This window comes from Pan paniscus, chromosome X, assembly GCF_029289425.2.
Source record: "Pan paniscus chromosome X, NHGRI_mPanPan1-v2.0_pri, whole genome shotgun sequence".
Taxonomy (NCBI): Eukaryota; Metazoa; Chordata; class Mammalia; order Primates; family Hominidae; genus Pan; species Pan paniscus.
The window spans coordinates 96,558,945-96,585,580 of record NC_073272.2 but is presented as its reverse complement, the minus strand read 5'-3'; the positions used below and the strand labels follow the sequence as shown (position 1 = coordinate 96,585,580).

Genomic DNA, 26,636 nt, shown 5'->3' with positions numbered 1-26,636 from the left:
TGGTACATATACACCATGGAATACTATGCAGCCGTAATTTTAAAAAAATCATATCCTGGCCGGGCATGGTGGGTCACGCCTGTAATCCTAGCACTTTGGGAGGTCGAGGCGGGTGGATTACCTGAGGCCAGGAGTTTGAGACTAGCCTGGCCAACAAGGTGAAACCCAGTCTCTACTAAAAATACAAAAATTAGCTAAGGGTGGTGGGCGCCTGTAATCCCAGATACTCGGGAAGCTGAGGTAGGAGAATTGCTTGAACTCGGGAGGCAGAGGTTGCAGTGAGCCATGATCGCGCCATTGCACTCCAGCCTGGGCAACAAGACCGAAACTCTGTCTCAAAATGAATAAATGAATGAATGAATAAATAAATAAATTAATTAAATAAATATAAAAATAAAAAATGATATCCTTTGCAGTAACATGGATGCAGCTGGAGGCCATTATCCTAAGCAAATTAATGCAGGAACAGAAAATTAAATACTGCATGTTCTCACTTATAAGTGGGAGCTAAATACTGGGTATTCTTGGACACAAAGATGGGAATAGACACTGGGGGCTAATAGAGAACAGAGGGAGGGAAGAGGGCAAGGATTAAAAAACTAATGGTCAAGTACTATGCTCATTGCTACCTGGATGATGGGATCATTTGCGTCCCAAACCTCAGAATCATGCAACATACCCATGTAACAATCCTGCACATGTACCCCCTGAATACAGAATAAGAGTTAAAATTATTTTTTAAAATGAAAGTAAAATAAAATTGCCTGTGAATATAAGAAAATGTGCTCAATCTCACTCCATATTCAAAAAGCAAAAATTATAACAACAATGATTTACCATTTTCACCTCTGAGGTGGGCAAAGATTTTGGGAAAACAGATATTCATATATATTCTTTGTGACATTATAAACTGATACAAACTCATCAGAATGTAATTTCATACTATCTTTAAAATTTGTAAATGTACACAGCATTTTATCCAGGAATTTTACTTGTAGAATTTGTGAAAAACAGCATATATGGAGTCATGTTCACCACAGCATTTCTTAAACAAGCAAAAGACTAGAACTAATCTAAATAGCCATTGATATGGGATTAATTAAATTAAGATAGGCCCATACACAAAATTCTATGCAGTATGTAAAAAGAACACAGTAGATAAACACAAGCACCTACAGAATAATCTTTAGGCACAGTTGGTGAAAACAGCAAGGAATAAAAAACAAAAAATGATAAATGCACATATGTGTTGAGAGGCATAGACTATTTCTAGGAGAAAATGTGAAAAATTAGAATTAATGATTTTATCTGGGCAAAATGCTGTAAGTCTGAGGTTGAAGGGAGATTTACATTTGTTAAACTACCTTATTTTACTATATGAATAATTTGCTATAAGCATGAACACTTTGCTACAAGCAATTTTTTTAACGTTAAAGAGTGATTATAATAAATGGCAATCACTTGAATCATTGAAAAATTCTTTAAATGTGAGGTCTGCGATATCAAATGAGAAAAAAGAAAGGTAGGCCTAATAGTAGTAACTTTTTTTAAATGTCAAAATTCTTCAGAATAGTCTAATCACCCCAGATTTGTGTGTGCATATGAACTTCAATTTACAAAGAACAACAAATACAGCACAACAATCTCCAGTGTACATAATCTAAAAAAAAGAAACTAATTTTTCACACCTATCTTCCAAAATTTATATTCTCATATTCTAAGGCATAATGTGACAAATCAGACAAATGAATGATAAAGGTGCTAATTCCAAGGGCATGAGAGTATGGATTATTTCCATTTTTCAACAGCAAGGACTCATTCAGACAAAAAGTAATATCCTCAACTAAACTATCACTTCTACAATAATTAGTGAAATAATCATGTTGAAATAAAATACCAAAAATTAATGAACCATAACGATCTATTATGAGATTGAGAAGCTACCTGTATAGTAACAAAATCATGTGTGAAATTCACAAGCAAATAAATAAAGGATCTAATCATAAACAAAGCACTCTATTATCAAATCAGTAAACAATACTTATAAGGTACTGGATTTTGATATTAATAGAAAATATCTAATTATAGCAAAAACTATAACATTTCCTAGGAATCCAAATTGATAAGTAATACAAGCATGACAGGAAAGACTATTTAAGACTATGGGACCAATCTTATTTCAATTTCATGAAAAATTCTGAGACTTTAGTGTTCTCTTACATTATTTTCTCTTACATGATGAATCAACGGATTCATCTTCCCTGCTTCTCAGTAAAAACGACTATTTTATAATGGAGCAGTGCAACACACATATTTAACAATAAAAATAAAACCTGTATTTTCAGAAGAATAATAACATTTATGTATAATAAAATTCAAAGGTAAAATAAATTTCCTTCTTTATTTACTAGGTAAAATATAGTTAAATGTCAATCTATTTATGTTTCACCCTGTCCAGTGTGGGAAAAGTATACATATACCCATTACTAGAAATTTTTAGCAAAGCACTAAATTAAATTATACCTGAATCGGGAACTTATATTTTATTTTTAAAAATGTACCTTTTATCTGAGTAGCAAAATTCAATGCCAATTTGGCAAAGAGATCTGGATTCTCAAACTTGTCTTCTTTGACTTTTAACCAGAAACAGTTCTCAGATAATTCTGTGGGTTCAATCTGAAACAAAAATAACAAAGAATAGATTCTAAATTATAACCTCATATTTAAATTTTCAAGGAACTAACTTTCAGCAAGGTTGAATGGCAGTTCCTTTATTCCTCTATCCTCTAAGTCAATTTCAGGATGTATCTAAATAATACTTATAAAGTAAATATTCATTGGGAAATTCAGAATTATGTGACGAAATGGTGAACAATAGAAATAGACCACAAAGCAAATTGCACCTTAAAAACTATTCTACTGGAAGGAGTCTTAAAAATAACTTAGGAAATCCTAACCCCAACTCACATAAAATCTTCTTGTTCCTGGGTTTTTTAAAACAGGGAAACTCAGACTTAGAAAAGTGAATTCCCCTTGTTCACTCATTAGGTTTAAGGTAGCAACCATAATGATAGCTGACACACGCCTCCTACGTTGTGTCAGGTACTGTCTTAAGTTATTTGCATATATTAACTAATTTAATCCTCGTAATAATTTTTTCACCTGTTATTATCTCTACATTAAAAGATGAGGAAACAGAGCCCAAGAAAGTTTAAGTGGCTGCCCAAATTAGTAAATGGCAGAGCTGGGATTTTAAACCTAGATAAGTGCTCCAGAGGACTGTGGTCTTAACTACTACCCAAGATTAGAACTTTATCTTCCAATACACCATGAAGTTTTGTGATGTATAACTACCATTACACCGCATACTAAATTGTTAAATTAGGAAGCATACAACTACATTAACACAGGAAGATAACTAGGCAACAGCTTTGTAATCTTGAATTTTGATGAATTGTACTTAATTTTTTAAAAAGAAAACTACATTCTAAAACCATTTACTCCAAGTTTACTCTTATGAGCAAAGCATAAATATACGCATAAGATTGAAAAATGATTTAACCATCATTCTGTTTAAACCAACTTACTACATAGATGCTGTCTAATACTGTAAATATGTTATTGGATGACACATTTCCCCAGATGGTTGTCTGGGTAAATGGATTTTCATTAGAAAATTAGTTCCCAGTGAATGAGGACTGTGTCAATCTACATAATAACCTTTTAAAACAGACATATTATTTTCTAATAATAATAAAGCCAAACAACAGTCAGAAGAAAGTATTTTCATACATCAAAAAAAATTAAGGTATATCAATATTGAATATTGTCGCTTATTCCACACTATTTGAAAGTGTAAAATTTAAAAAAAGAAAGTCATTCACTAAGAAAAACAAGTAAGATAAAAAGGCTCAATAATAAAAAGGATTTTATTCAAGAAAAATGGGGAATAGGCTTCAGCTGACTGGAGGCAGGTGGCACTCATATCCTCCATAAAAGGCCAAAAAAGAGAGTAGATAATCACAACATGTAAAAACACTGGAATTTGGCAGGGAAGTTACAGAAAACACCTGAGGCATGGAAGGAGCGGGAATCCAGGCAGCAAGCCTGGCTGTGATTAGCTGGGAGCCCAGAGACGCTCCCCCAATGTGGGAAAAGGGTAAATAACATATCCCCAGTGGTCCAGATTCCCACTGCGAACTCTGAAGATTCTAGCCATAGGAGAGCCACTCAGCCTCCACAGGCCCTGAAACTAGTCTTTAGTATACAAAGCGAGCTGCAGTCTGTGCAATGGCATTGCTCTAGAATGAGCATTCACACTGGATCCCACACATGCCACCAAGACCAAAGCAGGTGCAGTATGGTAACAGATTGAGAGCCCAAACCCAACCAGACTACATCCTGCCCTGGGGATGAATGATACTCTATCTCCACATCCTTGGAGCCCACTGAAATCTCCCCACATCCACCCAGATGACTGCAGTGGTGTGATACTGGCTAGATCCAGCAATGAGACCAGGTCCCAGCACTCTAGCCCACAAGGTGTCCTACATCCCAGGAACACGTGGTGCAGCATATTGGAGAGGCTACAGGCCAAGAGAGAATGGGACACTATATTTAAAGTGCCAAAAGAAAAAAAAAAAAAAAAAAAAAGAAGCCAGTTGTATATACCCAACAAATCTATCCCTCAAAAATGAAGGAGAAATACATAATGTCTTTCCCAAACACGCAAAAACTGAGGGAATTCATCACCACTAGACAAGCCCTACAAGAAATGCTTAAGGAAGTCCTACGTATCTGAAAGAGAATATATCATGAAAGCACATGAAAGTATAAAACTCACATGTAGAGCAGATACACAAATGAGAAAGAGAAAGGACTCAAATGTTAACACTACAGAAAACTACTAAACCACATGGATAAACAATAACAAAGAAAGAAAAAAACAACGGATACACAAAATTAACAGAAAACAATTAAAAAAATGACAGGAATAACTCCTCACCTATCAATAATAAACTTGAATGTAAACCAATTAAATTGCCCACTTAGAAGATATAGACTGGCTGAATGTACTAAAAAACATGACCCAACTATATGCTTCCAACAAGAAACATATTTCACCTGCAAGACACACATAGGCTGAAAATAGAAGATATTAAATTGCAAATGGTAACCAAAAGTGAGGAGTAAATATACATATATCAGATCAAACAGATGTTAAGTCAAAAATAGTAAAAAGAGACAAAGTAGGTATGTATATATATAGAGAGAGAGAGAGAGAGAAAGGCATCACTTTAGCAAGAGGATGTAACATGTCAAAATATATATGTACCCAACACTGGAGCACCCAGATATACAAAGAAAATATTATTAGATCTAAAGGGAAAGGTACACTCTAACATAGTAATAGTTGGGGACTTCAACACCCTACTCCCAGCATTAGACAGATCATCTAGGCAGAAAATCAACAAATAAACATTGGATTTAAACTGCACTTTAGAACAAACAGGCCTAAAAGACATTTACAGAACATTTTATGCAACAGCTACAGAATAAACATTCTTCCCATCAGCATAAGAAACATTCTCAAGGATAGATCATATGCTACTATAAAAAGCAAGTCTCAACAAATTTTTAAAAATCAAAATCATATCGAGTATCTTCTCAGACCACAATGGGATAAAATTAGACATCAATAATAAGAGAGATTTCAGAAACTATGCAAGTACATAGACTTAAAGAACATGCTCCTGAATGACCACTGGGTCAATTAAAAAATTAAGAAAAAAATTAAAAAATGTATTAACGTAAGTGAAAATTAAAAAAACAATATATCAAAACCTGTGGAAAGCAATGCTAAGAGGGATGTTTATAGCAATAAACACCTACTTCGAAAAAATGGAAAGATGTCAAATAAACAGTTTAATTTTGCACCTGAAGGAACTAAAAAAGCAAGAACAAACCAAACCCCAAATCAGTAGAAGGAAAAAAATAATAAAGATCAGAGCAGAACTGAGCCAGACAGAGATTAAAAATATAATACAAAAGAGCAACAAAACAAAAAGTTAGGTTTTTTTTTTTGAAAAGATAAAATTGATAAACCACTAGCTGGATTATCCAAGAAAAGAAAAAAAAAAAGAAAGACCTAAATAAACAGAATCAGAAATGGAAGAGGAGACCTTACAACTGATAGCACAGAAATACAAAAGATATCAGAGACTACTATGGACAACTATACATTAACAAGCTGAAAAGCCAGAGGAAATGGATAAATTACTGGACACATATAATCTACCAAGAAAGTCCCCCCAATAAAGAAAAGCCCCAGGACTAATGACTTTACTAATGAATTCTTCCAAACTTGTAAAAAAGAACTAACACCAATTCTTGTCAAACTATTCCAAAAAACTAAAGAGCAGGAAATTCTTCCTAACTCATCCTACGAGGCCAGCATTACCCCAATACCAAAACCAAACAAGGACACAACAATTAAAGAATATCCCAGATGAACACAGGCATAAACATCCTCAACAAAATACTAGGGAACTGAATCCAACAGCACATCCAAAAGATAATACATCATAATCAATGGGATATACCCCATGAATGCCAAGATTGTTTAACATATGCCATTCAATAAACGTGATACATCACATCAAAAGAATGAAAAACGAAAACTATATAATTATCTCAACAGATGTAGAAAAAGCATTTGATAAAATGTAACATCCCTCCACAATAAAAACTCTCAACAATTAGGCAGAGAGGGAACATACCTCCATATAATAAATGCCATATATGACAAACCCATTGCTAACATCATACTGAATGGACAAAACATGAAAGCCTTTCCTCTAAGAATTGGAACAAGACTAGGATGCTCACTTTCACCATTCCTATTCAACATAGTACTGGAAGTCCTAGCCAGAGCAATCAGTCAAGCAAAGAAATAAAGGACATCCAAATTGGAAAAGACAACATCAAACTGTCCCTCTTTGCAGACAACATGATCTGACATTTGGAGATACCTAAACACCCCACAAAAAACTCATATAATTAATAAATTCAGTAAGTTGGAGGATACAAAATCAACACACAAAATTTATTAATGTTTCTATAGCTGAACAATAAACTTGCTGGAAAAAAAATAAAAAGGCAATCTCATTTACAATAGCTACAAAAAAATTAAAAACCTAGGAATAAATTTAACCAAAGAAGTAAAAGACCTTTATAAGAAAAACTACAAAACACTGATGAAAGAAATTAAAGAGGACACAAACAAATGGAAAGAGACAATGCTCATAGAATAAAGGAATTTACACTGTTAAAACGACCATACAACTCAAAGCAATCTACAGATTCAATGCAATCCCTATCAAAATACCATTAACATTTTTTCACAAAAAATAGGAAAAATAATCCTAAAATTCATATGGAACCACACAAGAGCCTGAATAGCCAAAGCAATCCTGAGCAAAAAGATCAAAGCAGGACGTTGACTTCAAAATATACTACAAGGCTATAGTAGTCAAAACAGCATGGTACTAATGTAAAAAGAGATATATACACCAATGGAATAGAATAGAGAACCCAGAAGTAAATCCATATATTTACAGCTAACAGATTTGGCACAAATGTGCCAAGAACATGCAATGGGGAAAGGACACCCTCTTCAATAAATGATGATAGGAAAACTGGACATCCATTTGCAAAAGAATTAAACCTGACCTATATCTCCCACAATATATAAAAATGGACTCAACATTGATTAAAGACTTAAGCATAAGACCTGAGACTATAAAACTACTAGAAGAAAACAAGACAAATGCTCCAGGACACTAATATAGGCAAAGATTTTGTGGCTAAGACCTGAAAAGCACAGGAAACAAAAACAAAAATGGGTAAGTGAGATTATATTAAACTAAAACGCTTCCGCATAGAAAAGGGAACAATTAACAGAGTAAAGAGACAATCTGTTGAATGGGAAAAAATATCTGCAAACTATCCAACAATGGACTAATATCCAAAAAATACAAGAAACCCAAACAATAGCAACAAAACAAATAATCACGTTAAAGAGTAGACAAATAATTTAAGTAGACATTTCTCAAAAGAAGACAAACAAATGGCCAAGATATATGAAAATGTGCTCAACATCATTAATGACCAGGGAAATACAAATCAAGACCACAGTGAGGTATCTTACTGGCATCTTATGCCAATTAGAATAGCTATTATCAAAAAGACAAAATGCTGGCAAAGATGTGGAGAAAAGGGAACTTTCATATACTGTTATTAGGAATGTAAATAGTACAGCCATTATGGAAAACACTATAAAGATTTCTCAAAAATATAAATAATAGGATTACCATACAATAATGCTCCTAAATAACAGGATTACCATACAATAATGCTGTAATCTGACCACTGAGTATTTATACAAAGGAAAGGAAATCAGTATATCAAAGAGATACCTGCACCCTCATGTTTATTGCAGCACTAGGCACAATGGCAAAGATATGAAATCAAGATATGAAATCAAGCTAAGTGTCCATCAACGGATGAATGGATAAAGAAAATATAGTATTGAGACATAATGGAATACCATTCAACTATAAAAAAGACTGAAATCCTGTCATTGCAGCAATATGTATGGAATTGGAGATCACTATGTTAAGTGAAAAAAGCTGGACACAGAAAAACAAATATCATATATTCTCACTCATATATAGGAGCTTAAAAAGTGAGTATCATGAAGGTAGAGAATAGAATGATAGTTACCAGAGACTGGGAAGGGTGTGTGTGGGAGGTGGGAGGGTGAAGAGAGATAGGTTAATGGGTATGAACATATAGTTAGATAAAAGGAATAAGTTCTACCATTTGATAGCGCAGTAAAGTGACCATAGTTAACAATATGTTGTATATTTCAAAATAACTAGAAGAGAAGATCTGAATGTTCTCAACACAAACAAATGACAAATGTTAAAGGTGATGGGTATCCTAAATACCCTGACTTGATCATTACACATTCTATGCATGTAGCAAAAATCATATGTACCCCATAAATACGTACAAATATTACATATCAATAAAAAATTTTTAAAGAAAAGCTATGTTAAAAGAATCAAAATTGCTTTTCATTTGTTGGTATATTTCAAATATTATTCTCTACATCACTTTGATTTTCCTTTTGCCTACTTCACAATGTCAAACCATCTGGAGAGTTTCCAATTATCTACAACCTAAATTGAAAGATGGACATAAAATGATGAACCCACAAAGGAACGGAAAGAGTCAGCAGTCATACTCTCAAACATTATACAATGTGTACACATAGCAATGATCAACAAAAGCTAGACAAAGTAAAAAAAACTCTAGTTTTAGTATTACCTTTGACCAATTGATTCTCTTCATGGACACTTCAGGTTTATACATTTTTTTCTGCTTCATTCCATAAGGTAGATTAAGTGATATTCCTGGGGGAGGAGGAACTCCTCCAAGGGGTGGTGGTGGAGGAGGTCCCCCAAATAAAAGTGGTGGTGGGGGTGGTGGTGGTATCCCCATCATTCCAGGTAAAGGAGGTGGTGGAGGAGGAAGAGGAGCTCCTCCGGGTAGAGGTGGCGCGGGTGGTGGTGGAGGCGGCCCTACACCTGGCAATGGAGGTGCTGGAGGAGGACCTGGAATTCCTGATGAACTTGAGAGTACTTGTGCCTGAAATATAAATAATCCAAGTTTAAATGCTTATAAAATATAATTGAAAAAACTGAAGAAATATATATCAATAGATATTTGTAGTTTATTTATCTTATGTTTTAAGATCATATATACTTTTTTAGATATTACTAAAATATCTAAATATTTCGCAAGATCTAAGGGTTTAACAGTATATGAAAAAGGCCTGTGTAGATTTTTTATAAGCATTATAAATTCTGGACAGTGACTACTTCTGTTAACACACAAATGCTAGGAAAGTTGGTATCTGATAGGGTTTGGCTCTGTGTTCCCACCGAAATCGTGATCATGAGCAAGCTCTCACAAGACCTGAAGGTTTTATAAGGGGATTTTCCCTTTTTGCTTGGCCCTTCTCCTTGCTACTGCGATGTGAAGAAGGATGTGTTTTGCTTCCCCTTTGGCCATGATTGGAAGTTTCCTGAGGCCTCCTCAACCCTGCAGAACTGAGTAAATTAAACCTCTTTCCTTTATAAATTACCTAGTCTCAGCCAGGTGCGGTGGCTCACGCCTGTAATCCTAACACTTTGGAAGACCGAGGCAGGTGAATTACCTGAGGTCAGGAGTTCAAGACCAGCCTGGCCAACATGGCGAAACCCTGTCTCTACTAAAAATACAAAAATTAGCTGGGGATGGTGACACATGCCTGTAATCCCAGCTACTCGAGAGGCTGAGGCAGGAGAATCGTTTTAACCCAGGAGGCAGAGGTTGCAGTGAGCTGAGCTCACGCCACTGCACTCCAGCCTTGGTGACAGAGCGAGACTCCATCTCAAAGAAATAATAAAATAAAAAAAAAGTTACCCAGTCTCAGGTATTTCTTCATAGTTGTGTGAGAACAACAATACAGTAAATTGGCACCGGATAGTTGGGTGCTTCTATAAAGATATGCAAAAATGTGGAAGCAACCCAAAAATGTGGAAGCAACTTTAGAACTGGGTAACAGGCAGAGGTTGGAATAGTTTGGAGGGCTCAGAAGTAGATAGGAAAATGCGGGAAAGTTTGGAACTTCCTAGAGACTTGTTGAATGGCTTTAACCAAAATGCTGATAATGATATAAACAATAAAGTCCAGGATGAGGTGGTCTCAGATGGAGATGTGAAACTTGTTGGGAACTGGAATAAAGGTCACTCTTGCAATGCAAAGAGACTGGTGGCATTTTGTCTGCCCTAAAGATCTGTGGAACTGTGAACTTGAGAGAGATGATTTAGGGTATCTGGCAGAAAAAATTTCTAAGTGGCAAAGCGTTCAAGAGGAAGAGAGCATAAAAGTTTAAAAACATTTGCAGACTGACAATGCAGTAGTAAAGAAAAATCCATTTTCTGGGGAGAAATTCAAGCCCTCTGCAGAAATTTGCATAGGTGATGAGGAGCCAAATGCTAATCACCAAGAAAATGAGGAAAATGTCTCCAGGGCATGTCAGAGACTTTCATGGCAGCCCCTCCTATCACAGGCCTGGAGGCCTAGGAGAGAAAAATAGTTTCCTGTGCCAGGTCCAGGGCCCTCCCGCTGTGTGCAGTCTCTTTGGTGCCCTGCATCCCAGCCACTTCAGCCATGGATAAAAGGAGTCATGGTACATTTCAAGACATAGCTTTAGAGGGTGCAAGCCCCAAGCTTTGGCAACTTCCAGGCGGTGTTGAGGCTGCAGGTACACAGAAGTGAAGAATTGAGGTTTGGGAACCTCTGCCTGGATTTTAGAGGATGTATGAAAACGCCTGGATGTCCAGGCAGAAGTTTGCTGCAGGGGTGGAGCCCTTATGGAGAATCTCTGCTAGGGCAGTGCAGAAGGGAAATGTGGGGTTGGAGCCCCCACACAGAGTCCCCACTGGGGCATTGCCTAGTGAGAAGAGGGCCACCATCCTCCAGACCCCAGAATGACAGATCTACTGATGGCTTGCACCATGCACCTGGAAAAGCCACAAACACTCAACACCAACTTGTGAAAGCAATCAGCAGGGAGGCTGCACCCCGCAAAGCCACAGGGGCAAAGCTGCCCAAGGTTGTGGAAACCCACCTCTTGCATCAGCATGTCTTGGATATGAGACATGGAGTCAAAGGAGATCATTTCAGAACTCTGAGGTTTAATGACTGCCCTATTGGATTTCAGACTTGCATGGGGCCTGCAGTCCCTTTGTTTTGGCCAATTTTTCCCATTTGAAATGGGTGTATTTACCCAATGCCTGTATCCCCATTGTATCTAGGAAGTGACTAGCTTTTGATTTTACAGGCTCATAGGCAGAAGGAACATAACTTGTCTCAGATGAGACTTTGGACTTGGACTTTTGGGTTAATGCTGGAATGAGTTAAGACTTTGGGGAACTGTTGGAAGGGCATGATTGTGTTTTGAAATGTGAGGACATGAGATTTGGGAAGGGCTAAGGGTGGAATGATATGGTTTAGCTCTGCATCGCCATCTAAATCTCACCTTGAATTGTAATAATCCCCACATGTCAAGGGTGGGACCAGGGGGAGATAATTGAATAATGAATAATGAATAATTGATAAGTCTGAGTTCTCCGAAGATCTGATGGTTTTTTAAGAGGCTTTTCCCCTTTTGCTTGGCACTTCTCCTTGCTGCTGCCATGTGAAGAAGGATGTGTTTGCTTCCCCTTCCACCATGATTGTAAGTTTCCTGAGGCCTCCCCAGCTCTGCAAAACTGCAAGTCAATTAAACCTCTTCCCTTTATAAATTACCCAGTCTCAGGTATTTCTTCATAGCAGTGTGAGAACGGACTAATACAGTATCCTCAAAGATTTTGTGAAATACTCCTCTAAAATAATGAAAAATTAACTTTCTTTATAAATATATGTAAAAAAGAAGTACAGTGTATGGCTTGGACCAGTTAGATTAGTTGGTTTGAATATGGGATAATAAATACAAGGTTATGGATTAAATTCCCTTGGGGGCTAATTAGCTTCATACAAAGAGTCTGTTTCATGGCTCTAGTAACTTAGCTGGCTTCTAACACCAATAATAAATACTAAATAGCATCCATTTCCATAGTAATATATGCTTATCAACATTTTTACATTTATTATTTCTTTTGATCCTATTATAACCCTGTAATACAGATAGGGCATTATTATCTCACCTTTATTTCACTGCTTAAAGATGAGGAAACTGTTAGCTGCAAAAAAAGTTAAATGACTAACCAAAAGTTTCAGAGTCTGAACATGATTAGAATTTCAATGTGGTTCTTCTTACATCTAATACCATCCTCATTCCAATATAAAAGACTGTCTCTTCATGAATGGGTGCCATTTACAATGAGGACAATTAATTCAAATAGATAGGATTATGAGGAGGATATAACATTTCTATCAGAAAGTAACTTCAAGCTCATTCTCTAATGACAATGGATAACAGATGAAAGGGAACACTGCAATCCATATCACGTTCTTTTTAGAGATGATTAATCTATATCCATTTCCTTAAACCAGTACTGATCACAATGGCTCACTTTGCTAGATAAATATATATGAAAAGTAGAGCTGTTCATTATAAACATTCTTATGAAACCACTACCAATGAACACACATCTGTTTTAATCAAGATACGACATTAGATTAACAGAATGAAACGTTTACAACTAATTAAGGCAGCCAAGGCAGCCATGAGTTTTTTGCAACAGGCCTCAGTCACTGCAGTGGCAGCTGTCTGGCCAGTGCCTTGACACTCGACTGGGATTCAGGGGCTTCCTCACCCGTGGCTTTGTTAAAGCTGTCACTCCTGTTTAACACAGTGGAGATCATAGGAAAAAGACTATTTATCATGAAACCTTCTGGATTCTACAATGGGTGTTTTTTTAATTTATTGAAATTCTACATTTTGTTTATAGGGATTCCAGTGGCAATTGGAGAAACTCTAGTGAATGTATTCATTGGTGAAACTGAACTAGTAGGAATTCCAGAAGGCTATATCCCAGAAAAATGGGCATATTATAAGCATCCTATATTGAGATGGATTGTCCATACTTTCTATGATGATCCTGAAAATAATTACGAAAGAACAATGGCTATCCTTCAGACTGAAACTGAAAAGGCTGAACTGCAGATAAAGGAGCTGGAAGTACGAAGATTAATGTGGAAGAGAAGAGATGGACCCTGGTATCAATATGTGACCATTGATAGGGCAATTATGGATCATTCTCCAAAAGCAACTCCCAGTAAATAAACATTTATTTATCTAAATACAAAGTGTATTCTCTTTAGTGGAAAATAAATTAGTAAAAATATTCTGTATTTTTGTTCTCCGTGATGAATAAAAGAGCTTCTTACATTACTCTGTTTCTCAATGTTGGTTCATATTAAGGCTTTTGATTTGGAGGTTTTGGTTTCCTCTTTTATGAAAGTTTAAAATATACTAATGAAAAACTGCAGAAATAGGAATTTGTGAACTCCTAAAGTTGTGGTAACTTTGAGAGGTGTTTTATTTACCTGACAAATGGAAGTTATAGAAGTCTAATTATATAAGGCATCAGTAATTGTAGTAGTTTGTACAAATGTCTGTATTACAGACATCTGTATTATTGAGGGGAAACTCAGGATTTTAAGTTCCATAAAATATTGAACGAACTCTGTAAAACATTAACAACTTAATAAACAAATTTTCAGTGAACAACAAAAAAAGCTAATTAAATTTCTCGGGATAGTGTCCTTTTTGTCCTCACTCATTCATTCATTCATTCAGAGACAGTCTCGCTCTTGCACAGGCTGGAGTACAGTGGCAAAATCATAGTGCATTGCAGCCTTGAACTCTAGGACTCAAGTGATCCTCCCATCTCAGTCTCCTGACTAACTGGGACTACAGGCATGCACCACTACCCCAGGCTAATTTTTTTTTTTTTTAAGATGGGGTCTCACTATGTGGCCCAGAACAGTCTCAAATTCCTGGGCTCAAGGAATCCTCCCACCTTGGTCTCCTAAATTGCTGGTATTAAAGGCAAGAGCCACTGTGCCTAGCCCTCTCACCATTATTAATATAAATTTTCTACTTGGATTATTTAGTTCTTCTAACTGAATTTATAAATACCTTTTTCATTTATTTTATTTTATTTTATTTTATTTTATTTTATTTTATTTTATTTTATTTTATTTTTGAGACAGAGTTTTGCTCTTGTTGCCCAGGCTGGAGTGCAGTGGCACAATCTCAGCTCACTGCAACCTCTGCTTTCCGGTTTCAAGCTATTCTCCTGCCCCAGCCTCCCGAGTAGCTGGGATTACAGGCGCCTGCCACCACTCCCGGCTAATTTTTTGTATTTTTAGTAGAGATGGGGATTCACCATGTTGGCCAGGCTGGTCTAGAACTCCTGACCTCGTGATCTGCCCGCCTCGGCCTCCCAAAGTGCTGGGATTACAGGCGTGAGCCACTGTGCACGGCCATAAATATCTTTAGAAAGTAAGCTGAAGCAAATTTTTGGAACAGCCAGTTGAAAGGACTGACCTATTTACAAAAATATTAAAACTAACACTCACAGGTAGACAAGATCATGGAAAGGTTACCCATAATATTCACTCACACTAGTTTTTTCACATAGATGAATGTTAATGTATGTATATACATACATACAACTAAAGTGTTTCTATACTTAGCAAATAACCATCCTCTCCTGGAATGCAATTTTCTCTCTGAGGTTAGAAAGAAAGACAAGATTAAAATATGTAAAATTATTTTAATTTTACTTTGAAAGTAGCAAAACTATGGAAAACAGTCTCATTTTATAGTCTTAACTGAGATAAAAGTAATTGTGGCAAAATTAAAGGTTCAGAAAATTAGTAATTTATCCTACAAATTTTGTGTATGACATGATATTTTTCATACTTCGAAAGGCAAAATGTGTGTCGTTTCCCATTTTTTAATTAATGGACAACGTAATTCAAAGTAATATACGTTTGTAAACATCAGTCAATTTTTCACCTCTATTAGATCACATTTATTTTGGGAATTTTATACAACCACAAAATGCTATTATTTAAATAAAATTTTACTCAAGTTAAATGTATATTTTACAGATTTAATAAGGAATCTCAAATATTTATATTAAATGCTACCAGCCTTTAAAAATCAAATCATATCAGCCTTTCCTTTCCCTCCCATGAACAATTAGGAATTGAATAATTAAATTAGGCTACCACATCGTATTGCAAATTGAATATGGTAAATGAATAATTTAGTATTTGACATTATTTTGGGCACACTAGAAAGTATACAGCCCTGTGCGTGCACCTGTAATCCCAGCTACTCCTTGGGAGGCTAAGGTAGGAGGAATGCTTGAGGCCAGGAGTTGAGAATGCTTCATGATTCTGCACTTTTTACAGTTAATTTAACCATAAGTAAGCAACTACTCACTGTGCGGTAAAGGCCTGTGCTAGGTACAGTGGGGCCTTTAATAAGAAATACACTGTCCTCAAGGTGTCTATGCTCTAGCAGAAGAAATAGAGCAGGCACACAAATATCCCATGAGTGGTCTAGAAAAGTGATATGAAAGTTCGGAGAAATTCGCTAATGGAGTTTTTGGTGAAGCTTTCCAAAAGATGTCTTAATGAGCTTCTCCTTAAAGGATACATTTCACACACACAGATGAGCAAAGGAGGGAATTTCTTACAGAGAATAATATATGCCAACATTTCTCAACTAAGCTCTATGAAAACACTATTTCCAGGAGATGTTGAAGGGTGCTCTGAGATAAAGGGTGCCGTGGTCAAATGAGTATGGGAAATCTATATGAAAAAGATGTAGGCAGGTTTTTTCAGTGTAAAATATCTGGGACCTTTAATATGCTAATGAGTATTATGACTCTCTAAGATGAGAATTTCATGCGTACTCAATTTATTGGACTATGGAATGCTTTCGTCATGAACAACCTATTGGCATTTCTGTAACTAATCTCTGGGAAATGCTGGCAGAAGGGTTAAGTATGGAGACAGTAATTTCCAAATGTGAAGGGAGGAAAGGTGACTTAGCTGCAACAGAGGCTGTAGTTAGGGGAGCAGTCAGAGCCTAGGCTGCAAAGGGGAGATAAAGGAGGAAAAACTCATGCCAGAGGGTCTTAACATTCCTGGTAAGGAGATTTTATTTAATCCTGTCTGCAACAGGCAACAAGTGAACATATTAAAGGCTGGAGTAACAATAATCAGGGAATTGTTTCAGGAAGATTAATTTGCCACTGACATAAAGGATGAATTTGAGGAGGGAGAAAAGTTAGGCAACAATTATAATAGTCCAGGCAAGACATCATAAGAGAGGGAACCTGGAGGTTTCTGGGGTTTGATGCAAAGAGGTGTAGTATGAGTGGAGTTGAAGAAAGAACAGACATAAAACTGACTAGCTTAATTTGTCAGTGGGTGGGGCAGGGAAAAGGGAAAGAAAACTCCAGCTTCACCATCTTTAAAATTGGTAGTAAAATTTAAACAGGAAATGGACAACAAACTGGTTTGAGGAAAGAGGCAAAACCACAAAACTGGGTTTGATTTCAACATGCAACAGGACCATCCTATGGGGGTAGCTAATCACGAGCTGGAACTAGAAGACAAACTCAAGAGACTTGACCCCTATTAAAAGGGGATATGTGAATGTATGATACTGAATGGAATAGTACAGCAAAAATATACACAAAAAAGAAAAGAGCAGAGGACAGAATATTGTGGAAGGTCACCATTTGAGGATGAAAAAATAAGGAGAAACTAAGTTCTCAAACATGTAGAAAAAGAAGTCCAAGAAAAAGAGAGGGAGGGAAACAGACAGAGAAAGAGATTAATTTATTGAAAAGAAATGATCAAATATTAGAGATAAGTAATACAGGCTAAGGGTAGGAAAAGGCCCCCGGATTGGGTATTTTGGAGTTTGTTGGTGACTTTTGAAGTAATCGTTCACTAGACTGGTGGAAACAGACCTAGTCAATCAACAAATATCTACTGAGCACCCACTATGTTAAGACATCATCTTCAACTTCTTTTTTTTTTTTTCTTTTTTTGAGACGGAGTCTCGCTCTGTCACCCAGGCTGGAGTGCAGTGGCGTGATCTCGGCTCACTGCAAGTTCTGCCTCCTGGTTTCACACCATTCTCCTGCCTCAGCCTCCCGAGTAGCTGGGACTACAGGAGCCCACCACCACTCCCGGCTAATTTTTTTTTTTTTTTTTTTTTTTGTATTTTTAGTAGAGGCGGGGTTTCACACTGTTAGTCAGGATGGTCTTGATCTCCTGACCTCGTGATCTGCCCGCTTCAGCCTCCCAGAGTGCTGGGATTACAGGCGTGAGCCACCATGCCTGGCTCATCTTCAATTTCTTAATATTAATTTAAGACATAAAGTATATTGAGGAGAATACACAATCAGTTTGAAAGTTTAGACACCCTAATTGAAATTTTAAGTATATATGGGAGCTTTTCACCATAGGAAATGTAGGTGGAAATTTACTTGAGATTCAAAGAGATCTCAAGAAGCTTTTGGGATAATTACAATTAATGACTATTTCTACATTCTTTTTGAAAGAAAATAGCATGTACCCAATTTTTCAAATCATCACGAAAATTTCATCTCAAAAACACTTTTGCTTGTGTAATATATTCTATTAAAAATATTCAGGGCCATTTGAGCAACTAATGCTTTATTTTTTTTTCCAAGCATTAAAATGATTTATTGCCCTGGAATATAAAATCTGTATAGTTATTTCAATGAAAATGTAAAACTGCCAAAAAGTCTGCTTCTGGTCACATTTTTCCTTCTATATAACAAGATAATTTTTTACCATCAAACTCATTGTGACATGACACAAAGTCTATATCTTCTTTCATTACCTGGGTTCGAAGTTGCTGGATTTCTGCTTCAAGTTCTTTGATTTTCTCATCTCTTTTTTGAAGCTCTGCTTGAGCTTCCTGTCGAGCTGTGAACTCTTCATCGAACTGCAATGATCACCATCAATGTACAGTTAATAATATAGTTTTCAGAACGCTTTAAAGAACATTATGTATTAAATAAGTGGAGTGGTTTTTACTTAGTTGAATTCCCAGATCACTCAGAAAATCACAGCTTGTAATTATTTTCATAACAATTAAGTATCCAAGTGGAGGTGGAGTAGTAAAGAAGAAATATGCCCCCTACCCAAGGTAAGAAAACACATTTTCACTTCTGAAAAAAAATACAAAGACAAAAAGGTAGACTGAAAAGTCTCTCTTCACACATAATGGACATTTTTATTGTTTTGGTAATGAAAATTCAATTTTAGAATTAATAATTTTAAAAATATTTCATCCCATACCGTTTGAGACAGAGTTTCACTCTTGTCACCCAGGCTGGAGTGCAGTGGCATGATCTCAGCTCACTGCAACCTCCACCTCCTGGGTTCAAGCAATTCTCCTGCCTCAGCCTCTCAAGTAGCTAGGATTACAGGTGCGCACCACCACACCTGGCTAATTTTTGTATTTTTAGTAGAGATGGGTTTCACCATGTTGGCCAGGCTGATCTTGAACTCCTGACCTCTGGAGATCCACCTGCCTCGGCCTCCCAAAGTGCTGGGATTACAGGCGTGAGCCACCATGTGCAGCCTCATCCCATACTTTTAAGTTTAATGAATTAGAAAATGAAATCTAAAAATAAACCATCAAGCAGTTTCAACTCCTTAACTATATTTAATCTTGAAAAGAAATTGCACTTTTAGAATGCTCAAATGTACATATATTAATACAAATTGGAATTGTTTCTATTACAATCTTAGTTGTCTAGAATCCATAAAGCAGTACTTCACAAACTCTGACAGTAGGATGCCCTAATAGCAGTCTCATTCAGATGGTTAACCAAAACATTTGTATAGCATGTTATGAGAGGAAAAACTAGAGGTTAAAATATGGGGTGCTAAGCCAAAAAGACTGAATGGTTAATATTATTCACTGTATCCTGCCTTAGCCCTTACCTCAGACAGGGCGCTAAGCAGGCACAAACCTGCCTGCATATTTCCAGTGAATACTGCCTGGGTCTGGCTATAGAACATTTTATTTGCCCTTTATTGTCAATGTTGTTTCAAGTCAATTTAGAAGTCTATACATTATTCTAACAATGTTATTTCTGTTTCTAAAAGTGATACATCTACTGCCCAAAACCATCTTAAGAGTTTGTGGAACAATACAAAAGTATGTTCACTGTTAACAAATATTCATCCTCATAGTAGCTTTGACCTTTGGAAATTATAAAATGCCATTCTGATCTAAGTCTGAAGAGTGGGTGAGCAAACTGGATAATAATACTGTTTGGGTCGAACCTGAAATGCTTTTATTCATCTCTCCTTGAATCCCGGGAAAATGTCCCACAGATCCTGGCCCAAATATTCTCTAATTTCTTTAAATTTCAAACCTACCCCAGATCCTTGGAGTGAAGGATCCATATATCCTTCAGTCAATGACCTTGTTTTCCTACTTCATTAAGAAGATGGATATCCTCCAATGTGAGCTTGTTTGCCTTTACTACTATCTGTGTTAAGATTTATCTCAATCTGTACTCCCATCCCCACTCCTAAAGTTAGCTTCTCCTATGTGCTTCTAAATCATGGCACCTACACAAGCACACTATACACATTTTTTCCTCTAAAAATGGTTTATTAGTATGTTGGAGGAGAGGCACACAATGTTTCTGCTTTTAATTTAAAATTACCTTAATCTGCAAACACAGCAAACGGGGATCACAGAAGCCTGAAATATGTGAGCTGGAAGAGGTCTTCTTACAAGTCCACTAATTTTATTCTTTCCTTTTAATGATGAAGAAACTAAGATCTAAAGAGAGTAAGTGGCTTACCCAAAGTCACAGCTAATTAGTGGAAAAGCTGAGATCAGATCTCACAACTACTGCCTCTCATTCTAGTACTTGTTAAAAAATGACTTTATACTGCCTCTTAAAATGACCCAGAACAAGGGGATGCATGTAGCTAACCACTGGGAGACCATACATGTTTTCATTCTAAATGTTGGTGATGACACTAAAGCATCAAACACTGAAATTTCTTTTCTATTACTTTAGGACTCCTTTTTCCATAATATATATGCTCACAAAAAAACTTTACCAGACAGATAATCACAATTTGCTCCAGTCTTGCAGTGTCTAATCACAGTGCCAGCCAAAACTTAAGGAGATTCTAAGGTTTTTCAAAGGGAATTTTAAATGTGCTACTTAAAACAAGAACATTAGAAATATGAAGGTCTATTAATCAAAAAGCATGCATTTTCTTTCACCAATAAAAATGACAGCTCCACACAAACATTTTATGCTCAAGCTCTTAGAATCTATTCTAGTAACTAAAAGAGCAAAGATATTTCTTCAGATGCCCTGAAGTAACTTCTTCAGTAATACTCTATAATTTCTAGAGTGATAGCAAAAGTGATTATCTAATCTCCAAGGTAAGTCATAACTTTGAAGAGACAGCAATATGTAAGCACATTATCTTGCTGAGAGAAGGCTGAAAACTGGAGAGCTTTTAGACATGTGCTTCAATCCTTCTGCCTGCACACAACAGGACAGAAATACTATACTAATGCTTAATAGGCTCTAGAACAAAAAAAGAGAAACTTGTGGTAGAAGCTAATAAAATTATAGCTATGCTTCCATGAAACAAGGAAAAGACAAGCTTAGATCTGAATACAATTCGGATATTCATAAAGCTGGCATTTACTCAAAGGCATTTAAGACATTAACACAGAAAGAAAAGGGATCCTCAAATTCCACCAGGCCTACATGAAGTAGCAGCATCACTTACAAAATGATAATTATGAAATTCAAAGAAGCTAAGTCTAAACAGAGAGAAAGAGAGTGAGAAAGAGAGAAAACACTGCAACATGTTGGTACTATCAATAGCACTGACATAAAAGACCACAACAGAAAAGACTAGCTAAACATCTCACAGTTCTCCAAAGAGCTACCTATTGCAAGCGACAGCTGCAAGAAAGCAAAGGGAGAATTTATTTTGGTTGATTGCTTCCAACTATACCCTTTCAGCAATGTAATTTTATTTCATGTATCACTTTAGTATAATGTGGCTAGTGTTTTTCTTCCATAATGGATTAAACATGATGATGAGGGAACAATAGCAACCTTACCTTATAAGGAAATAAATCAATATTCCATGGCTATGTTTGAAACCAAAAATATAAAGTACTACATAAATGAAACATTTAGAAGCCCTTATATTAATAAAGAAGGTAGAGTATTACTGTGATTAAATTATTAACCTAACGATTATGGCTAATATTTTATAAGCTTACCTTCTTTGAAAACTCTGCAGCTTTTTGTTCACTTTCTTCAACTTTCGCCTTGTTCACACAAGAATCTATTAAGATCAAACAAAAGTGATTCGAAATTATGGCATGAGATCACTAGACAAAAGATGTCTTCTAGCCTATAACTCTGCAATGCAGACTATCATTTTTATGTCAACCGTTATTAAATGGAAATTGACCTATACTATACATAAAACATAAAAATCATATATTCTTTCTTTAGCATACAAACTGAATTCACTGATAGTATTGTGGAGGCACAAAACCAAGCATCTGAAAATATATTTCATTAAATTATTTTTATGGGTATTCAATTATTTTTGAACTACAAAACACTTCAGAATCCTATGGTTTATTATGGGTGGAGAGGTGGCAAAGACTCCATGTGTAACCTTAATAATATTAATAAGATATGAATAGCCTTAGCAAGATTCAAAATTGTCCTACAAAAAAGCTAGAGAGAGACAGAATAACATTCGATAATTCAGGCTTCTTCATGAAAAGATTTTTACTTAACTTCTGATCTGGGGCAAAATGTATCATGTACATAAGGAAACTAACTTCAAACTTCTCAGGTCAAATCAAACACTTCAGAATATAAACAACTTTTGGGCAATATTGTATCTCTCATTATTTTATGTATATATAAACTCTATTCTGTATCTAGCCATTCCACACTTATTTATCAAAAAGAAATAAAAACATATACCAGTACCCAGAATTTATGTGAATATTCACAGCAGTTTTATTTATAGTAATCCCAAACTCGAAAGAACCTAAATGGCCATCAACAAGTGTATACATAAACAAACTATGGTATATCCATATGCTGGAATACTACTCAGCAATATAAAGGAATGAACTATTGATACATGCAATACAACAACATGAATGAATCTCAAAATAATTATGCTGAAGGCAAGAAGACAGGCAAAAAGTATATATGCTGTATGTTTCTATTTTTATAAAATTTTAAGAAATGCAACTAATGAGAGAGACTATAAAATGTAACTAGTAAGAGAGAGATCAGTAATATCCCAGGATGGGAAGATGTGGTAGACATGGAAAGAAAGAACTAAAAGGACAATGCAGAAACTTTAGCGGGTAACAGGATTATTATCTTGATTTTGATGATGGTTTTAAGTGTCTATATTAATAGCAAAATTTATCAAATTGTATACCTTAAATATGGGTAGTTTTTCTTACATCAAATGTACCTCAATAAAGCTGGTTTGTTTGTTTGTTTGTTTAAAGCAACTGAGGAGGAAAGTAGGAAATGATGAAGTCAAAGAACAGCCGAATCTAAGCTGTCCTAGCCATGGTTGGTAATGATTTAGAATTTAAATTTCAATGGAAAGGCATCAGAGAGTTTCAGGCAGAGATCTGATACGATCTGATTTATGAAAGATATCAGACTCAAAGAATTGTTAAATTACAAGAGACTAATCTCTTCAGGTCCAAGTCATCTTGTAATACAGATCCATGGGTTTCCTAGAAGTTCTTGAAGCACCTGATAATTTTTTGTGTACATGAACATATGTGTGTTCTAATCAAAGTTCCAAGTATTTGTCAACTTCTCACAAAGGATTTTGACCATAAAATATTAAGAGCCACTCATATATGTGACTTACTCAATTTTAAAGTTGAGGAAACTAAAACCTAGAGAAGTTAAATGATTTGTTCACAGTCGCAGAGATGACATGTGGATAACATCACAATGGGTTTATGATGCTGACTATCCTCTCTCACCTGATCCGTTCGTCTCTCCTCACCCAACACTTTTGATTAATAGTAAAGAATCATAAGTACCTGGTACACAGTACACAAAGCAAACGTCTGTTGAATACTGAATACTACTTGACTAAATTATTATTTTTTATAGGTATTCAATTATTTTTCAACTATAAAATACTTCAAAAAACTATAGTTTATTATGTGAGAGGTGACAATGACTCCATGTTTAAGATTAATAAGATCAAAATCAACAATAGTGTATGTGTCCTAACTATGGTCTATAATGGATTATAAGCTAATACACATATTTGAAAATAGTCCCTTATGACTCCCTCAACAAAATGCAAAATAAACTTGTTTTTCAAACTCATTGAAAAATATGCAGTGAGGCTAAAATTCACAATCACTGCTGGGTAAATTGGCACAAGCTTTCTGAAAAGCATTTGGCTTTTTGAAAGTTCATACCCTCACTTACAGAAATCAATCCTAAGGAAATAGTGAGAAAAAGCCAAACATTTATATACAAGAATGTTGACAGCACATTCATTTATGACTGTGAAAATCTAAAAGCAATTATGAATGCACAAAAAGAAAGGACTGGTTACAACGACTATGGTATTTCACAAAATGGAATATTATACAGACATTAAAAGTCACATTTTGAAGGTTAATGTGGAAAAACTCTCATAATATAAAGCTCCAAGAAAAATCAGCATACAGAGAGATAGATAGATCATAGAGAAAGAGATATAAGGAAATGTACCAAGCTGAAAAGGGAGCGATCACGAATGTGATTGGTGGTTTGTCACTTATGTAAGTCTCTGGATTGCCTGAAATAAGTATGCATTACATTTAAAACAGAAATAATACATAAATAATAAGTTATCCATCTTTGAATGTTACTGTGTATCTGCCTTGTGCTGTGGAGTCAAAAATAATATATAATTGGCATATAATAGTTGTTTTCTTTCTTTAAATATAAGACAAATGAGTTCATGCTTAAACCTTAACAATAGTGATTCCAATTAAGTATAAATAAGACTGCTTAGCTATAAGGCTAGATAGCATAGCACATTTCACAAGGGAAGGTTCAGATCATCCTTCAGAGGTTGTTCTGAAAAGTACTGCTAACTACCAGTCTAGGATGATATAAAGTCATTTCCTCAGCAATCTAAGGAGATGAATATGATCACCTCAAATTCTTTCTAACTCTAAGGTCTATGAAAATATAAATTGATCCATTTGATACCCTTAGAAGGTCTCAAGTTATTGAAATGAGCCTGTATTTCTTTTCTAAAACTTGGGCATTAATAACATAACTATAATGAGACCCCATTGTATACATGATTTCTACAAGACCACTAAGGTACCAGTATAAAATGAAAAGATTTCAGAGTCATGTTTCTAAATAGTAATGCATTCATCTATAATAATATAATGGGTTTTTGTGGAACACTAAGCTTAAACTACCTCCAGGAGTGTTGGAACTCATTAAACAGGTTAATATTTCTAATCACACAGGCAGAACTCTCATGATCATTATAATTAACAATTACAGCAATTGAGTGCCCAGAGACACAATGATTTACCAGATATGAATAGAAGTTCAGTAAGAACTGAAGCTTCTTACTGAACTTCACTTAAAAAGTGCTTATAATACAGAAGGCATAAAACACAATCAGAGGACAATGAGGATTATGATACATACCTATCAGATGAGTTAAATCGATGTCTAATCTTTGCCTGTATTTGAAGTCTGGATCCATACCACTGCAGTGTAGCACTATCTGTGAAACACATTCCTCAATTATTTTATAATATTGTGGCCTGAAAAGGAGAGAAAGTACTCATGAATGCCTTTCTAACCATGCAAATCAATTTGCTTTAGAAAACATTCAACATATTAGAAGAACTAGGTCTTTTTTCTGGAGTTGTTTTAAAAAATCCTGCAGCCACTACACTTCCTTAGGACAAGAATGCCTAAGCTTAAGGATGGTCTGGGTGTTACAGTACCAAACCCATTGTGATGTAATCAACTACATCTAGTGACTTCATAATCTAGTTTGCAGGGATTCATGCTTGTGTTGAAAGATACTTATCAACCTTTTCTATTTACTTATGCTATTGTTTCTAAAGTTAATAAAAACAAATGAGCCATTAGTCCTACATTCATGGATACAGAAATGGTTCTACGCATCCACAGGTTCTCAATTTCAATAAGGGATGAGTTTCTTCACATTACGTGGCAAGCAATGTCTTGAATTTACTACAGCACTTTTAGTCAAGATAGCTATGACAGCTTACAAAACTGGACAGAGCCACTTATATTACAAGACTATCCAAGGATCTATTTATGCAACACATTTTAAAAGACCCATTTTATAAAAGCATACACACTTAATATGCATGGCTATTGCTTCAATTTGTTTAAAGTGTCAGAGGTTTTAAAACATATCCTAATTCTGTAATCCATCAGCGTAATTCTGGCCTTAAAAATGACCACTCACATACTGCAAAATTTTTTAAAAGGCACTTTTGCATTAAAATTTGGGTAAGATTTAGTATTTGTCAAAGGATAATAAATTCAACAGAGAAAAATCAGTAGTAAGAAGTACGACTATAGACAAATTATGATATAAACTTCCCTAAGTATAGTGTGCTGATAAAAAGCCAACCTACTAAAAGTTTGTAAATGAAGCCAAATAGACTCTAATTGCTCTTCTATGTCTTTAGTAATGGGTCTGGTCCCAAGAATAAGAATAAATAGTAATACATATTACAAATCTGGTTTTTTTCAAGTCATCTTCGGGTCTAGAGTAAATAATATTGGATTATAACCTCAGTCTAGTCAATGGTTAAATAAGGAAAACACAGCTGGGGCCAGGTTAATCATCCCTAAGTGGAATAAAATGCTTGT

At 35.5% G+C, this 26,636-nt stretch overlaps 1 protein-coding gene and 1 pseudogene across 7 annotated transcripts in view; one reads left to right on the top strand and one right to left on the bottom strand.

The window, feature by feature from the left end:
• Positions 1 to 26,636, bottom strand: part of DIAPH2 (diaphanous related formin 2) — a 921,502-nt gene that overhangs the window by 639,951 nt on the left and 254,915 nt on the right. For all 7 annotated transcript variants that reach the window (XM_055106523.2, XM_055106524.2, XM_055106527.2 and 4 more), the window contains 5 exons: positions 25,428 to 25,546; positions 21,971 to 22,035; positions 18,524 to 18,628; positions 9,394 to 9,714; positions 2,562 to 2,676 (listed from right to left, as the gene is read on the bottom strand). In XM_055106523.2, coding sequence (XP_054962498.1) covers positions 2,562 to 2,676; positions 9,394 to 9,714; positions 18,524 to 18,628; positions 21,971 to 22,035; positions 25,428 to 25,546 — 725 coding nt within the window. The remainder of the gene's footprint in view (positions 1 to 2,561; positions 2,677 to 9,393; positions 9,715 to 18,523; positions 18,629 to 21,970; positions 22,036 to 25,427; positions 25,547 to 26,636) is intronic.
• LOC103784752 (NADH dehydrogenase [ubiquinone] 1 beta subcomplex subunit 5, mitochondrial-like) lies at positions 13,305 to 13,903 on the top strand (annotated as a pseudogene).